The sequence below is a fragment of the Maylandia zebra genome, linkage group LG17 (genome assembly GCF_041146795.1).
Source record: "Maylandia zebra isolate NMK-2024a linkage group LG17, Mzebra_GT3a, whole genome shotgun sequence".
In the NCBI taxonomy this organism is placed as follows: domain Eukaryota; kingdom Metazoa; phylum Chordata; class Actinopteri; order Cichliformes; family Cichlidae; genus Maylandia; species Maylandia zebra.
The window spans coordinates 28,944,755-28,963,829 of record NC_135183.1 but is presented as its reverse complement, the minus strand read 5'-3'; the positions used below and the strand labels follow the sequence as shown (position 1 = coordinate 28,963,829).

The 19,075-nt window shown below is 39.6% G+C and overlaps 1 protein-coding gene across 1 annotated transcript in view; it reads left to right on the top strand.

The window, feature by feature from the left end:
* exoc4 (exocyst complex component 4) overlaps positions 1-19,075 on the top strand; it is a 139,920-nt gene that overhangs the window by 78,409 nt on the left and 42,436 nt on the right. The window contains exons 12-13 of the mRNA XM_004548257.3: positions 8,439-8,541; positions 11,361-11,477. Of these exons, the coding sequence (XP_004548314.1) occupies positions 8,439-8,541; positions 11,361-11,477 (220 nt within the window). The remainder of the gene's footprint in view (positions 1-8,438; positions 8,542-11,360; positions 11,478-19,075) is intronic.

Genomic DNA, 19,075 nt, shown 5'->3' with positions numbered 1-19,075 from the left:
TCTCTATTCATCGGCATTGTACACTGGGGGTTAAAAAGGCATAATTTGGGCCTAGGAGCCTCCTATTGTGACATTCAGAGATATTTACCTCTCAGTGGTCTTAATTGCTCAATGAAGCATGCGAGACAGCTGAACTTCCCCTTGCTTCCCACAGCCCTCCTCCATTCACGGGATTGGAGATAAAGGGAAAAAAGCAACAGTTAGCTTCCATTAAATGTAAATGGGAGATATGTTTTGTGTTCCACTGGTAGCTTTGGAAAATCAGACTGCAATACAAAGCCTTTATGCATGGATGGTGTTTCAGCTCTTTTATGATTACTAGTGGTTGGGGACATTTATATTGTTAAACTTGCACTAAAGACTCCAAAGACTCTAAATCTGTCCATCACTAAACAGACAGCAGAGACAGCCATTTCTATTAAAAGCATGTACATGACAACCTTTAGCAAAAAAAAAAAAAAAACCCAAACTTGTCAAACTTGTCAAAACCCTGTAGTGAATAGTAACAAAACACCAGTGGACAGGTTTGAGCCCTTGCTAGAAAGGCACTTACTTAATTCTAAATTTAAAATTGAAGAAAAATAGATGTGGCTGTTAAGTAGACCTTAATTACATTAAAATGCTATTACCGTCAGCTAAACGGTAATTTACCATAACAATAGTACATTTTTTCTCTTATTATAGAGGTGACTGCATAATTACCTCACGTTACTCATAAACCCAAATTCACTCATGCCCTACATGAAGAAGCATCTTGTGGCATACATCTATATTTAGAGAGCATGCTGTAGCAAAACGGTAGAAGAGGCCTGTAGCAGCAGTAAGGTGGTGATTTGTCTTTGAGGCTCTGTGGTGTTTTCTGTTTGGCACCGTCAGCTAAACAGGGCCATCTCATTTCCTGTTGTCTGCAGGAAGCAGCTGTCTGCTACTGCTACAGCCGCTGCTGCTACTCAGAGCCCCTGGTCATCAATCTCCTTGTTTTAATTGGTCTGCACCACACTGTGACAACACACACACACATACACACAAGTGTCTGCATACATTTACGAAGTACATGCAGAGACATAAAGGTGAATGGAGGTAGTATGTGAGAGCGCACAACCATGTATAGACAGAATGAACATCTGTTGCAAATATATGGACACACACCTGCTTGCTGTTCTGCCAAACACAGATAACCACAAAATCAACATCACTGTGTTTCTCCTACATTTGCCATTATTTATGTCCTTTATAGCCCTCCATGTTTACCTTATACAACTGTATCCGTGCAGTACAGGTGAGTGTACAGAATACAGGAATAGTCTCTTTAAAATTAGTGTTGTTGGCCTTCCTTTCTATTTTGAGGTTTTTTTTCCCCCTTCTTCATCTCATTGGCTGCTTTGTAGACTGCATGAAAACACTCACAGAAACAGTGGATGCTACCATCAAATCCACTTAAATAACATTCATTAGGTTGTGTTGACCATGTCTACATGCCTAAATGAAAATTTTTTTACTAAATGTGATTATTAAGCACTATAACTAGTTAGCTTTGCCCATTCTTTTGTAATTGGTGGAAGCCAAAATTGGAGTTCAAAGATATACATGCAAAGACTGGCATTGGCTTAATCACTAAGCCACAGTTGGAGTATGTTTGTCGGTAGTTTTTAACCCCACATTTTGAAACCAATCAAACATTTAAATATATATTTAGTCTTTTATTCAAATTATACCGCATAAGTGGAGGCAAAGGATGCAAATGTTTCCCTAAGGTGTCAAAGAGCAGCTGATTGGTTATTTTTGATTCTGAGCCAAATCATTAACTTATTCCTCTTGAATCTATGTCACAAGCTTTATTATTCTCTTTATGTATACCTACCTTTAGTTAAAACAAAAAAAGAGGAAACTATCCTGTTAACCTACAAGAACTGTGGTTACCTGACAGAACGTTTTACTTAGTGGAAGTTTGTTGCCAAGGTTACTAATTAAGGAGGTTTGGTGTGAAAAAAATTTTTTTCATTCAAATTATGACGCTAATCTCTTTTTTTGTTCTTCTTTTTTTATTGGGGTCAAGCACCAAATAATGGGAAGCAACTATAATAGATGCATCAGAGTGGCAGTCCTTTTTCTCTCATCCATTGTGGTGTACATGCAGCTTGTGCAGCATAGGGCTACAAAAGGATTGACTTCTCTTGTCATTTTTTACAAATCTCACTCTTCCTAGTTAAGGTTCTGATAATAAAGCCCATTTATACCTGCTTCTCTGAGCATGTGGTCACACTTGCTCACCTAATTTCCATAATACATTTGCATCCCCCCCGTTGTTGTTTTTTTTTTTTAAATCTCTTTTCTTCTCTTACAAAAACACCTGCTCTTGCACGCACACACACAGGCCACTGCACATACTGCGAACACATACATCGAAAACACACCGAAAGCCTTCAGCGTATGCGATGCAGCAACGGGGGCAAGAACAGGGTGTAAACAGCAGGGAGTCTGGAAGAGGCGTGGGCGGTGTGTGGGAAGACCATATGCATTTCACCAGGGACTGATGAAAACACATGCTCACACACTTAATCACACACAGTATTGTCACATTAAGAAAAAGATAAATAAAAAAAACAAAACAAAATAAAATAAACAAAAACTATTTATCAGTCACTTTCTTTTGCTTTCCTCTGTATTCCAGTCTCACATACCCAGCCATGCAGAAAATCTTGTGTGGGTTAAAATCGGTACATAACAAATGGCAACTTAGTTCTTATTCTAAATCTGTTTATTATAAAGAAAGCATCTACCTTTTAATTTTAGTCTTTAAGCCTGAGCTCCTAGATGAAGCTGACACAGTGCCATCCTGTGGTGAATGTGGCATTTGCTTGCTTGGAACATTGTTCATCCAAAGTTGTCTATAATATAAAGTATTCTTTGACTCAGTGCTGCTGTTATGTGCTTTGAAAGCTCTTGAGTAGATCTTTATATCCTCAGGTGCAGCTTCATCAATGTAAAACCATTGTAGAAATAATTAAGTAGTGTGTACTGGAGTGTGTAATATCCAAGAGAATCAATGTAGAACATGCAGTTGGATAACAATTAAAAGATGGAAATTAGTTGGAACGGACACTAATATTACTTGTGGGATAAAGCCAATAAAGTGTTACCTATCTATTGAAATCCTTTTATGAGTTTTGAAATCCCCCTTAAGTGGCTCGTACCGTTGTAAGAAAGATTAAAATAGTGATTTCAAGTGTCCCAGAGATGTCTGTGCGTGTGTGTGTGTAAGTGCGACACACTTTATAAGTATGCCATGGATGCAGTTATGCACAGACACAAACTCCTGCTCTCACTTATCCTGCTGCTCTCTTATTTGGCAGAGGTGCTGTTTGTCCTGTCCTTGATGTGTGACAGGTCTTTACAGAACCAGCCTTCCTCTCCGGGCAGTGAAATCAGAATTCACCATAGCCGATAGGTTCGTGCCTGAGGGGAATTCAGGGAGATTTAAAAATGCTGAGTCCCTAATCGATCTCAGCACACTCTTATTCTGCTGTCTTTCTTAAATCTCTGTCTTTATCCCATTTCTCTTTCAGCATCATTACTCTGCTGCTGCAGATAGAGATAGATGATGGGATCCCAGCCCTTTCAATTTAAAGATGCATTTGTTACCTTAGGTTTAGTTTCTAGTGGGAGATGAATTCAAAACTGCTCTAAAAACATTTTTTGTCCTTGTCTCTTCTCATTTGTTTTACCTATCTAAAAAAATATTCCAACCTTAGCTTTCTCCGAATGATCACAAAGCCATTGGGATACAGTAAATTCACTCATTAGACAGTTTCATGTTAGCATAAATATATTATGCCTGTCAGGAATGTTATTTCTTAACATGATTACACATGGGGCATGACACCTAGAATTATCCAGCTCTAGACCCTAGGCTCTGACATCTGTTTTCTAATGACAGATAATTACATGATGTCAAGTACAATCATCTACAGTGGCTGCTAAGAAACTGTACTTAATGTGCAAGTGTGCAGCCATGTTGGATCCAGAGTGAAATACAGAGTTTAACAAACACTGAATTTGAATGAAAGTCTGGGTATGTTTTTATTGTTTGGGGCTTGTATTGTCCGCATGCCGTGTTTTGGAAGGGTATGAGTGATGGAGTCTTGGCATCTGTGTGAAGATATGTGTGTGTGGGATCTGCTGCCTCTGAAGCCACTCTGTCTGTCGTTTAGAAGAGAAACTGGATTCATTTTATGTTTTGTGTCTGCCTGGTCACTGCTTCTATTGCACCCGTGGTGAAGGAATAGCTGTTTTGGAGAGATTGCTTCAACCTAAATGTAGCAATATGGAGTCAAGTAATACTTAACCTTTTTTTTTTTTAAAAATACATTACTTTGGTTGTACATTTTATTAGTGATAAATACTAAATCGTTTGATTGACAATCAGAAGGATTGCTGTGAACCATCATCTTAAATGATTTAACAGGGTTATTTTTTTATGATCGTGATCAGAGATTATTTAAGTATTTGGTGAAATCCCATCAAAATGTGTCAACAGTAGAATTCAATAGTGAAAGAGCATTTCCACCCACACAATGTGAAGAGAACTCAGGGGAATGGGACTAAACAAACAACTGTATAGTCTTTAAAAAAAAAAAAGACACTTATCAGTGAGACTAATCAGAAAATAGGCTGCGAGGGGGTATATAATGATTGGACTCTGGGGCAATTGTTTCCCGTGTTCCAGAGTGATGTGTGGATCAGGGTAAAATGAGAGGCAGATGAAGTGATGGACCTATCATGCCTGGTGCGTAGTGAACAACCCTGTGGGGGCGGTGTTATGACCTGAGGTGGCTTCAGTTGGTCAGTCAAGGTTCAGAAACGTTATGTTGCCAAAGAAGGAAGTCAGCTGACTCCCTGAATGTACTGAATGACCAGGTTTTTCTGTCAGTGGATTGCTTTTCTTTCCGGGCATAGTCCGAGATGACAGTGTCAGGATTCATTGGGCTACAATAGTGAAAGAATGCTTCAGGGAGCATGAGACATCATTTTCACACATGGACTGGCCACTGCAGAGTCCAGATCTTAACCCCACTGATAATCTTCAAGATGTGCTAAAGGAGACTTTATACAGTGGCCCGACTCTCCGGTCATTAGTAAAAGAGCTTGGAGAAAAATGAACGTAAAAATAAAGTTAACAGCAACTCCTTACATGTATTGCTTTATGATATTATCCTTTTGGAAGATCCGACTGTGTTATCGTGGTGTCTTTAAGCTGTTTGAGTAGTGACATTAAGCACTATATGTGTCGTTTGTGGGTTACAGGGACTCACTCTGAAATCCTGCTGTCCCTTCAGTGATTCATTTCCTTTGTTGGGCTGTGTTGCTGTTTTTTGCCAGTCGGTGTGTCAGTGACTGTCATATTATTTTTAGGGCAGCTGGAAAAAAGGTGTGTGTGTGAATCTACACGGCATTATTGCTGCTGTGTCTCTCCACTGCTTCCACAGCGGCTCCTTAGCGACTTGGCTGACACCTCTGCTGTGTACACCTGCCATATGGTTGACTGGTGTGTTTTGTTGTCACCTCTCAATGAAACTGACATTGTTAACATCACATTGGGCCCAATTATAACAGCATCATCAGCTAAATGGGCAGTGTTACTGAAGTCTGGTGGCATTAAACGCATCTTATTAATGAGTAATTAAAAAAAAAAAAATTCTGTTAATTGGAAGCCAGTTAAGAAAGCATTTTATGTATTTGCCCACTGGTAACTTTACTAGTATGATTTTTTTATGAGGTAAGTTAGACTGGTATGCAGGTCTAAATGCACATTTATTTCTGTAGAAATAAGAGAGCCTTAAGGATGTTGGCTGCTTTTATGAAACAGTACTACTTTGCCCTTTAAAGCGTGTCTGAAATATGCTTTGGCTACTTAATATAGCGAGACAAGACTTGTTCAGGGGAATAGAAAACTTTTTTTCCACCATTAATGCAGAGAGAATTCAAACCAGACAAGTTGAGAATCTATCAGACCAAGTCATTTTCTGTTGTATAGTGCTGTAGCTCATGATAACAGGTGAAAATGGTAGGTTAGACAAGTGTAAAAGCAAGCTCAGATGTAGCCTTGAGAGATCATATTAAGCTAGCTGTCATTCTTCAGTGAGAGGACAGTCTGTCTCCCCATGTTTCTGTTTGAGATTTTGCTCGCAGTGTCTACAAATGGGCTTCTACACGCTGCAGAGAAGAGTACTTTCTGAGTTTTTAGGCAAGTTAATGGCTTTTAGATGGGTATGTTTGTGAGGGCTTGCATGTGTGTTTTAACTTCTATGCTGTCATTTGTTATCACCATCATCAGCATCATTAGAAGTTGTTATTCTCTCTACGGTATGCCATGCCACCAGCAAGGCAGACGTTTGGAAGATGTGGTTGTAATGATAATAAGCTGGGAGAGATTTTCTTTTAGGATCCATTTGGAAGTCACAGCTCGTCTGTGCTTTTCCCTGTGTTATTTATCCATTTACATTTTAACCAGGCTCACTACTCTATATTCCAAATGATCTCTCTGAAGCCACTCAAAAACATTTTGTTTAATGTGTGTTGTCTTGCTCACTGAACATGTGCTCTTTGGGCTGTATAAGCACTGTGGGCCCCAACAGTGCTTTTAGCCAAGCTACCTTTGCTAAACTTCCTCGTATCACCCATGGGCTCTGTATCCCGGGGAATGGGCCCGCGGCTCGGTGCCAGATGGCTGTCTGGATACACAAAGCCGTTTTACTGCCTCGTCCCTGCTACATTACTCAAACGTTATCACCCCTGCCTACAAAAATCCATCTGTGCTCACACACCAACTTATAGATTCATCATCTTGGCACTTGTATTGAAACAATGACAATATTGACAGCGTGCGAGGGATCGCAGAACAACACGATGCACGTTCAACCTGGCAACTTTTATCCTGTGATCAATTTCTGGAAATGAAGTTGTCAACAACAGGAAAAAAACCACACACACACACGTATGTATGTATGTATGTATGTATATATGTGTGTGTGTGTGTGTGTGTGTGTGTGTGTGTGTGTGTGTGTGTGTGTGTGTATTTATATATGTCTTGGCTCAATGGTTTTGCAAGCTTGACGGTTTTAATGAGGCCACAGAAGAGTTTTTCCTACTTAACTTTCTGTTGTGGTGAGTTTCAGTGGGAATCAATGGAGGATTTAGAATAGGTTTAGGTTTCTTGCTCACCCTGTCTCTCTTGCCTACTCTGACACACAAGGATGCACGCACATACAGAAACACACTGGCTCAGCTCTTGCTGACTAATTGGGTACAGTTGCTGAGTAGTGTGATCCCACGGCTTGTGCTCATTGTGTGCTTTTTGAGATTTGTTTTTATTTGTGGGCATTTTTGTGTGCGTGCATGTCTGTCTCTCTCTCTCTCTCTCTCTGTGTGTGTGTGTGTGTGTGTGTGTGTGTGTTTATGCAAGCTTTAGGTAATCAATCATCCACCTTCACTGATCTATATTACAGCATAGACTAAGTGTCACTAGTTGTCTGCAATGCTACAGCCTGTGGGCCCTAACTTCCACTTCGCATTACTAAAGCACAGAGACAGGTTACCAGGCAATGGTGTAGCCGTCTTTTTTTTACAAATGGTTATGTCCAGCTGAATCTCCAATTGGAGTTATCTTCACAGCCTCAGACCTGTATTATGTTCATCTCCTGTCTTCACTTTTTCAAGATCTTCCCACATAAAGCATTTCGTTTTTCCTTGTCTTTACACACTCTCTGTTTCTCTGTTCTGGAAGTTGAGGTCATACATTAACTGTCTTATAGGTCAAAGAATTCTGTTGTGAGGAGTTTGATTTATTTGTGCATTTATATGTGCTGAGCGGTTGAGAAGGCACTTACTCTTGCATGGTTTGCCCTGTGGTGTGTGTGTGAGACAAGGCCAGTGACCAGTGATTCTTTGACAAACGAGGTGTGTATGTGCCTCTACAAACCCATATATAACTGTCTGACCCTATCTGACCAAGCAGACACCAGCGTTTGGGAAGAATTCTGAGAGCATACACTCTGCAGCTGTGATTGGTTCATATTAATAACTCTGTAAAGCTCTGGTGTTTTATTTTATACTTTCCATTGTGTTTCTCTGTACACATCCACTATTGCAAACACACAGCTGAGAGTTAGCTAGTCTAACTGAAGTTTGCCCTAATGGCTCTAAGGAGCTCCACTGGAGCCTTTAAGCTTTATTGCCCTACTGAAAGGCATCTTGAGGGGCATTTAAAGCTTTCCAAAATTTGCTTCTATGGCAGACCTTACTCCTTGAATTGATGCTGGATCCAGTGATACAGTGTTATTGTGTTGCTGGTGTCAAGCCTGTATACTTCAACATGAGCCACTACTCACAGGTGTTTTTCTGATGTCTTAAAATCTGTATGTTTTTCCTTTTCTTTTCAGATTCATTAAGGAAATAGAGATGAACATGGGGCCAGGTCAAGCCAAGCAGTGCCAGCTTCGAGCTTTCCTCACTTACTACATTAATGATCTGTTCCTTAACCAGGTTAGTATAATGACAAATTGATGGATTTTATGAATTCTCACAGAGTGCGATATCAGCAGTCAGTGCAGCGCTTTAGTGAAACACCAGCTTTCCCAGAAATCAATCCCTCACATTAAGAAACCGCAGCTACGCTTCATTGTAACTTCTTCCACTGCAGTCAACATCTGCTGTGGTTACTAATGAACTAAAAAAAATTCAGGTAGTGTTTAAAAAAACAAAACAAAACTCGACCTAATTTAAATTTAGCTGTTATCCCTTTCAGTATTGTCTACTTGTACAATTATGCACTTAATCTGCTGTGTCAGCATTTCCATGTCAAAGTCCTTTGGTTTCAACACCATTCTGGACAGAAAGACCACAGCGAAACAAAACACATATTCTCAGTTTTCTCTGTGAGAAGAAGCACAATGGCACAACAACCAAATTTACATCTTTAACATTTTTTTTTGTTGCTTTTTATAGACACTTAGAGACTCAAACTCTTTTAAATGCTGGATTTTTTAAAAATGTATTGTAGATGCTATTGTATTTATATATCTCCTCTCACTGAACACTGATTTTTTTTTATACTGCATTCACTTAGTGTAAACTTGTGAATACAAATAAACACAAATAAATTTGACTTAGTGTAGTTTAATTGATTTATTTTTCGTACTGTAAATTGGGTGGATTTAGCAGTATTGCCTGTTTTTAAAAGAATAAAGTAAACTACTTTTTTGTTTTATTTGGATTGACATAAAATACCAATAGACCAATAGGATTTGTTGGAATAAGAAAACACACATCACTGCAAAGGTTCTTAAGATACCTTGAAGAGAAATCAAGGTTTTTGGGTTTGGGGGGGAAAGCTACAATATTTATAGAAAGATTTATTATTTTATGTAATTATTTCAGGCATATTTAAGTATAATTTTGTTATTTTTTATATTTTTTATATTTACAGTTGCTTAGATATTGCTAGATAGTCTGTGGTAATAAACTTTTTATAACATTGTATATGTATAATAGAGTAAACAATACACATATATCTTGACATCTTACATCACATGTTGATTTCCTGCCCTAATTTTTAGTTTCACTTTAACATTTTGTAAATACATAAACATACATTCCCAGAAATTTTTAATATAATGTAACTGAAGCTGCTCATATTTTTGAAACTTGCACATTTCTAGTAGTTTGGATTGTTCATTGTTGTTAAATGACTAATGCTTGCTTACAGAGTGTGTGTTTAACTTTTTTAAGGCTATTCAAAAGTTCAAAATGCTGCTGTGTCTTCGCTCTAGCCTGCCTCATTAGCTGATAACCTTTAAAACTCTGCAGTGAAGAGGGGGAGGGAGCAAGACGCTCACAACATTGTTTGCACCGGGCCTTTATTTCTCTCCCATTTAGATATTGAAATGTAGGCATATTTCTATACTTTGACTTTTTTTCATCCCCGTTTCACAGTGGTTTCCTCAGATGCTAAATTTGCAGTCTTTTCACAACACTAGAACTGCATCATGCATAGGTTACCCACAAGGCCTTATTTCTTAAGAATAAAAGCTCACTTCACCTGCGATTTTAGCTTCTTACATCAGGAAACCACAAGCAGTGTTCGTGTGAATGAAAGGAAGCTCAACGAGAAGAATCGGAGCCAAACCTGATGTTTTGAAGCATGGACTTTCAGGGCCTAGTCATGTTCAAAACGAAATGGCATAGTACTAGAGACCACTGTTGCGTTTGAATTTCAAGGTCTTAGCTCAGTAGAATGAGGTGTGCTAATGCAACTACACGTTATTTTCCAAGTATATGTGGCCATAGATAGAACATAGATCTCTCCCTGTTTGCAGGTTCATGTATTTTAAACAGAAGAGTTTCCTGCACAAATTAAATCTATTCTGCATCAATCTGTGTTTTATTTGTTTGGTTTAAAACTGCTTTAGCGGGCAGCACGGTGGTTAGCACTGTTGCCGCACAGCAAGAAGGTCCTGAGTTCAATTCCAACATCAGGCCGGGGTCTTTCTGTGTGGAGTTTGCATGTTCTCCCTGTGTTTGCGTGGGTTCCCTCCGGGTACTCCGGCTTCCTCCCACCGTCCAAAGACATGCAGCTCGTGGGGATAGGTTAATTGGATAATCCAAATTGTCACTAGGTGTGAATGTGCGAATGAATGTGAGTGCGAATGGTTGTCTGTCCCTGTGTGTTGGCCCTGCGACAGACTGGCGACCTGTCCAGGGTGTACCCTGCCTCTCGCCCTATGACAGCTGGGATGGGCTCCAGCGCTCCCCGCGACCCTGAAAAGGATAAGTGGAAATGAATGGATGGATGGAAAACTGCTTTAGCACAAATGGAATTGTAATTCTGCCTCATGGAAACATTTGTCTCTGTTTCTTAGATTTTCTTTTCACTTTTAAGTTACCTACATGATATGCTGTTTTCAAGCTGCGATCTATTTTCCCAGCTATTTTCATTTATTGCATCTTTTGCCAAGTCAAGCGAAGCCAGCTTTATTCATAAAGCACTTTAAAACAGCAAGTACTGACCAAAGTGCTTAACATTAAGAACAGAATAAAAATGCAAAACCATTAATACAAAAACAATTCAAAACAAGTAAAAATCAACTCTCATACTGTGGCTAATGAAAAGAGGTAGGTTTTACGAAATTACTTAAAAATGGATTGTGAAGAAGTCCTTCTCTGGAAGCAAGGTTTTGGAGGAAGTTGATCATTTACTTGATTACTGATTACCTCACTCCATGGAATGGCATGGAAAACAGATCTTCATTCATTTCCCCTGTAAATATATTATTTGACGCAAACTTTTGTCAATCAACCATTAGGTACGGACAGAGATTAATAAGGAAATCGAGGCAGTTAGCAAGGCAGCTGATCCTCTGAAGATTCTTGCCAATGCTGATACCATGAAGGTTCTCGGTGTCCAGAGACCCCTACTGCAGGTAAGAGACACTCACCATATTCCAATCAACAATTAAATGCTTGGTAATAGCGTTCAACACTTGTAAATGTACTGATACTATGTATGTAATGGAAACAAACGTGGAGAGTATTGCCAACACAACTCACACAACTCAACGTCACAAATTGTGTCCTTAAAAATTATCATCAGGTTAAATCAACAATCTTCTCAGTGTAAAGTGGACACCTGAACACTCATGGACTGGACAATGATTGTGCAAAGGGTGACTACCTACAGTTGCAAAGAAATCATTTGATATGTTTCATAAATACCTAAAAGAAGAAAAGTATTTGTGTGTTATTAGTTCAAACAGATTGTTTATAATTATCACTTCAATGAGGAAAAGCCTGGTAATTCCATAGGGTTTCCAAACTTTTTACTGCAATTATCTACCAGCTTTGATCAGGTTTGTCAGCACTTTTGCTTTATCTGGATACTCTGAAGTGCATTGGACTTTTTTGGTGTTAAAAACCTCACAAACCTGTGTGCACCCACAATATGCGAATAGCACATGTCTGGATGCATGCAGCTGTTTACGTACATTCACCTCACTGTTTTCTGTGAACTGTTTCTTGGTTTAGGTTTTTAGACAGACAGATTCAGAATCCTTTCTCCCTCACTTTCTCTCTCAGATCATTATGATCAGCCTGCCAACTATTTCACAGGATCATAATTAACGCTGAAATCGTGCTTGATCTTTTTGGAGCTGTTTCTAAGTGGTGGTTACAGTGTGTGACACACGTGCACATATATGTCGTAGCTCTTATATGTGTCTTTCATGGGCCTTTTTCTGCAAAAAACAAATTTTTGATAATAATGGCTGACCTTCTGAGGGTTTTGTGGCTGAAATTCAGTGTGTCCATGACACACACACACCACATGACTGTGACACTTCATGGCCGCTGTAGCAGAGAAGAAAAATGGCTTCACTTTTTAGATGTTTCTTCATGTTGTGCCTATGTGTGCAAGTGCAGCTTTCTCTTTAGGTGTCCTAGTAATTATTTCCTGTTCAACAGTCAGGGCCCGTGCACATGCATGCACATAGTTGTTTTGTTATTGTCCTGATCTTGTGATATCTACCTTGCTTTATTTTGTTGATTCGATTTTACAAACTATCGAATCAACTCATTGTGACTTGCTAAAACACTGGCTCACGTGGCTGATTTTTGGCAGTCTTTTTAATTCAAAACAGGTTCGTGGCAGGTTGAGGATTATAACAATGCCAAAGTCAAGATTCAGACAGTTGGCAAGATTTGTCTCAGCTGTCAGATTCTCAATGTTTAGTGGGTATGGCTGTCTGTGTCTCCAGTATTGTAAAAATGTATGTTTTGCATGCACGCTTTATTTTTTGCATATCGGTCTATAATATGAATGTTTGTATGTAAGTGTGTGTTTGTCCACGCAGTTGTCAAGGAAGACAGTGTCCCAGTTTGTTTTTGCTGTGGGTGTTTGTGCGGCAGACCTTGGATATGAGTTGTCAGCTCGTGTGTACGCGTATGAGTGCGTGTTTTGCTGTGTGTGTTTGTTTCTGTCAGAGCCTTACTGTCTGCGCGCTTGGTTTTCTCACTGGGAGGGAACAGCGGTGGCAGTTCATTACAGAGAGAGAGACCGTGGGCGTTTGGAGTTCAGCGGGGTTTGTTTACGGCTCGGGCCCCTCCTTAACGAGGAGTTCAGCATCTTGCTAATTATGCTGCTGTGGCTAATGAGCCTTTCTGCTGATAGTGGGGAGTGCAATAAAACACTCCTTTTGTTTGGGCTTTTTGCCTTTTTTAATTGGGCTGAATAAAAGACCCTTCCCTGCTTCTTCTCTTGTGATTCACATTCTAGGGTCAGGATGGCATTTGTGTGTTTATGGTAAGTTTTTCATGTGTGTTTTGGTAGCAGTTGTGTATGTTTTGCTACCTGTGTGTGATTTTGTTTTTGGCCTCCAATTTGAGAGCCATCCTACTGCTTTCTTTGATGGCCTTCATCCACATGGCCACTGTTATGACAGACTGCGCTCTCTCTTTCACAGTGTGGAGTTTTTCTATTCACTTAGTTGTCATGAGAGCTTTTGATAATGGAGTTTGACAGAGTTCATCCAGAGAATATATACTAAAATAGTTTTTGAACTGGTTCTGCGTAAAGTACTTTGTCAGGAACTTCTATCTAATCATATTGTGAGTCTCTGTGCTTGCACTAGTTAATTAAAGATTAATCAGACGTGTCTTTGTGTCTACATATCCATGGTGTTGGTGGACACATATGTACTTTATGTGCCCCTTTTAAGTCCCCTACTATTTTCTGTGCCAGATGCTATCAGAAAGAAAGAAAGACACACACTGGAATCACAACCAGCATGGTTAGAGGAGGGGGAATAGCCCAACATCGCTACACAACATTAAACACCCTCTCTTATACACCTTGGCTGCAGCCGCATACAGCAAACCATAGGGGAGCACATTTTATAGATGCATCTGCTCTCTGCAACCACTGAAGCAAAAATTTATGTGCGCAATAGTTTGAATTGGAAGAAGATATTAGCATTTGGGGTTTGGGGTTTTGTATGGTGCAGAATTTCATTGAGGTAAGAGCCTAGCGGCACGCGTACATAGACCATTGGTCACTTTTAAAAACCTGTGTATACACAATAAGGCATAATTATTGTGTAATCTTTGTGTTTCATATATATACACATATACAGCAAGACAATATGTATGCTATCCTATCCTTCTGACCCTCTGTGATACAATATGTGGTGGGGTTACCCATGGTCTTTTTTTTTCATTGCTCCCTCACATATCATGGGTAGAATATTTATGAATGCATTTCCATGACATTAACTTTTGGAGTGGATCATAGTTATTAAATATATTTATGTTTTATGAATTATTTGACCTTTTGTTAGTGATATCTCTGCAGGAGAAACAGACAGAGTGACTTTGTGGAAAGGCTGCACAAGAGTCAAGGTGAATATCACAGCTTATGTTTGCTTAAGCAGCCTTTAATAAGCAATAGACATTCAGTCTAGGCATAGGTTAATAAGTTATAATGATAGGGGCAATGGTTTTCCTATCACTAGGTACCAGCGGTGTCAAATACTGTTTTTATATATCATGTATATGTATTCATCAAATTGATATGATTAAGAGGTGACACTGGCTGTATATTGTCCACTAGGAGCATGAGATAAGGGCTTTCTAGGGCTGTATATAGCTCAGTGGGAAAGGCTAATGTCCATTCATGCATCTGTGTGATAGCATAGCCTGGGCTGATAAGTCTCCAGAAGAGAGTTAATGTTTAAAAAGAAAAAAAAACAAGAGCAAGGCAGCCAAGCTACCGATGTCTGCCTGTTTACAAATTCTTTCAGTTTTTCTGGTTACTTTCTTTCTTGCCTTGTCTTTGTTGCTCTCAGCCACTCATTTATTGTCACCATAGTTATTCCCATTTCATTCTTGTTTTTCTTTCCTTTTTGCAGGATCTAAACAGCAACTGTAAAGCAACACACAAACATACACGCCGGTAGCCGCAGCAGTGTGATGCTATCTGTCCAGAGTGTTGCCACTGATTGATTCATTTAATTAGAGTTAGATCGAGGGAAAGGAGTATAGACGGAGGGAGAGATGGGGAATAGAATAGAAGAGCAAAACAGGATAGGGAGGGTATGGTCACTCTGCTGGATAGCTGTGGAGATTGGCTCCATTAATCTTGGTAGAACCCCCCTAGTGTCCCCTTTACACACTCACTTTGTGACGTCCTAACATACAAGAATACACAGTGCGCACATGCGGGGACACACAACTGCAATAAGACCAACCCACCAGAACACATTTCCCAGGCCCTGAAGACCGTGATGTCGAGCCACCTGGCTGGCCACTTGGTGCGCTTGTGTTTCTTAGTGGGTCTGTGAGTGCAGATGAATTGTTTGTATTGAGCTTGTTTACTTCATTAGTCAAGACCACATCAGAGCCATAATTACAGTACACATCAGCCCTCTCTTTCCAGCTAAGTATCATTCAGCTTGGTCCCCAGTGTCTGCGCACAATAGCCGCTAACTAGTCCTTTTGTATCTGCATGTTAATGGAGTAATTGTCTGTGCATTTGTTATTCATATGTGCACCTATTTGCATGTTTTGGGTGTTTGTCTACAAACATAACTTGTTCTTGAGCCAGATGAAGACTGATTTCATTCACTCGCTATCAGCTGCCAGAGCACTCATGGTATTGCGGATGTGTTCAGCGGCCAATGGACTGCTAATGATGTTGACCTTTTAGATTTCATATTTACATGTAGCTTTGTGAGAGAGAGAAGGTTGGAAGCAGGCACGCATGCAGACACATACACGTGTTAATTGTGCATGCACACACGCTTCCACCTCCAGTAACTGTAATGACACTGACCTTTTTATTTGCGATTATGTGTGTAGGCAATGTTTATTTGTGGAGGGTTGATCGCTTCTTGTTGATTGGCTCCCTGCTTTCCACCTCACCCCCAACCCCAATCACGCCCTTGCGCACACACATAGACAGTGGAGATGATGGTGCTGGTGGTGGTGGGATTCTCTTTATTAAGGAGACTCTCAGCTCCCCGTTCCCATCAACAGACACAGCAATCACAACACAATACACCTGTTAGCTGCATCAGCCGTGCCCTGTGATTGTGGCACAAGTGGAGGTGGGAGGTAACAGGAAGGGGGGTATTAGGGTAGTTAGTATACACACATGAACAGTAGACACACACACTCATTTACTGCCTCAGCACACTGGGAGATGAACAAACACAACCATCTTCACCAGAAACAAAACCATCAGACAGTCCCACATTTATTAGTAAAAGGTTTGTCAGGGGAAAATGCTCAACAACCATTTTTATTTGACCAAAATCGGCATTTTCACAGAGAAATAAATAATATAAATGCTTTCCCATTTCCCAACATTTTCTCCTGACTGTTGCTTGGAACCCTCTGCTACATTATCTGTCATGAAAGCGATTGTGGCCAAGCATCCGGTTGACAGTTTTACAGCTATTAAGAATTATCGAGAAATAAAGCACCTTACCATTCTTACCCACAGCACTTTTGTCTTTGCTTAAAATTAGTCCCTTCAATCTTTTTTTTTTCCTCCTCGACCAAGAGACACAAAGTTGTAATCACTAAGTCTACATGGTGCTCTCTAGAGATTGTGTGATCTTATGTTCTCATCTTGGTAGTAGCACCTTCAGTCTATCTTTAATATTTAATTAGTGCAGAAGTTTATTTTTATTTTTCCACAAAATGAACACTATGACTTCCTTCTGAGTTTGTTCACCTCAAAGGCTTATTTCTCTTCTTCCTCCTTCCTCACTGCTGAAGGTCTAACAATACCTGCCACCCACCTTTGTCTGGTTATCTCACACCAAACACATGTACTCCTGAGGCTCACACCCAGCTGCCCTGGGCCAATAACCTGCCACTGCCATTGATATGTGACACAGCTGTACTTTTTTTTGGTAGTATTTTTTTAAAATATATTTTCGCACAACTATAATAGTTATATATTATTAAAAAGAATTGTGTGGTGTATTAGAGAGAGCCTTTAAATAAGCCAAGAAAACACCTTGAACAGCCCTGGGTGGTGCATGTTCACACCACGCATTGCTTCCACAGAGTTTCTGTGTGTAACAAGACATAATCTTTGCCTTTGGACTGAGTCAGTTACAGAAGGAGAAGTTAAAATGTCAGCTCAACCACAGACATGCCCTCTGGTTTTAAAGAAAACAGGCTGAAGGCTCCTGATAGAAGGTTTTGCTTGAATTTTTAATCTGCAAATGAAAATCTTTGTGTTTTGTGAGTATTGTTTATGTTTTTACATGTAGACCTAATGCTTAACACAGAAAACACATGCATTCCCCCAACATAAAGCATTCAACTGCATTATAAAATATAACTTTCATTCACCGACATGTAAATCAAGTTGTTGTGATAAATAATTCATGGTATTTGCCAATATGTGAGAAGGTAGTTGGGGGAACCAAAACACGCACACCAAAAAACTGGGGGATTATGGGGTGATTACTAGAATGGAGTTTGGGGTCACAGTGGAGATTCAAATGGCACATTTGAACTCCAGAGTGATTCCCAGGATTAGTATGTGCAGAAGCTCCATATTTTACCCCGCATTTGTGTTTGTGTGTGGGCGTAAATAGGGTGTGTGTAGTGTAGAAGCCCATCTGTAATCATTCAAGTGTGATATTGCTCCTCATCTCTCAATTAAAACACTTGCGAAGCTTAATGCATGTTTGTATTAAAAGTCATGATTGTGGTGGTGGTGGTGGAGGAAAAGATGCATTCTTTTAATACCTCAATTTGTCCACCCGCAGGTTGTGTACAAGCATTTATTTTATAGTAACTTATTACGCCTTACTGTGGCCATCATAGTTATATCCGTTAGTTTCCATTTCTCATTTTAAAAATATCCAGCCTCACATAAATATGTGATTAGATTTTCATAATTTTGATGATGAGCTGATTTTACCAACGGTTCTACAATGTTGGCATTTCATTCGATGGCACTCAAAACTACATCTGTTTTGCCATTTTCAAAGATTTCATCTGGAGTAACTGAGTGTTCGTTATGTTACCGTTTTAGATGAAAGGTAAACACAATTATGTTTACTCAAAGGTTATGAAAAGATTCAGGCTGAATAAGCGAAATGAGTTGTGGAAATAGATCAGTCAACCTCAAAGCTGCTTTCAAAACTTCATAAAGAATTTGCAGAATATTTGCTTTTGAAAAAGCTGTGACATCAATAAAAAACAATGCATTTCACACCATTTTTATCTCCCAAGTACATCTTATGTTTCTCAGTTCTCTCAAAATCTTCCAGATTAGTTAGTTTCTCTGTTTTGTTTTATATACAGTCCATTAGAGGACTGATTGCTTGTACTTAATTATAATTGATGGAGGGAGTTCATGTGTGTTTGTATAATCGTCAGAAATAGACAGTTTTCACAGTTTTTGGCAGTGGTGTGAAAAACAAAAAGACGCCATGATTCAGCAGGATGATACTTATCCCTCCTATGAAAGCAGCCAGAGTATAGTAATTTTTCACAGAGTCCAGGGACAACTTTCTTTTTCACATGTTTTTATGTGTATATGATAAGTGGGAAGTATATACAAAATGTTTGAAGTCCTTGAATGTTGGCATTGTAAAGCAATTTTTTTATGTAACAAGCAACAGTAAATCACAAAGGTGGTCTTCTTGGTATGATTTAAGCTGCTCTCTTTAGTGGTCGCCATGGCAGATCCTCTGCCTCCATCACAGCCTATCCCTAGCATAATCTTCAGTCACAACCCTCTAGCACCCCTGTACATATCTTCTCCTTTTCTCACGCTGTCCTCTCATATACGTTCTCCTCTTCCTTTGTCTCTGGCCAAGGGTGGCACACCGTCACCGTTTCCACCGTCACTCTGTTGGCTAACAACACCAGTGGGCCCTGACCTTTTCATTATGGAAATCTTGTTTTATATTATTCGCTTGTTTGGTTTGGCCACAAATATGTGGCAAATGCCCTTCCTGGCCATTTATCCAGGCTTAGGACTGGCACTAGAGGTACACTG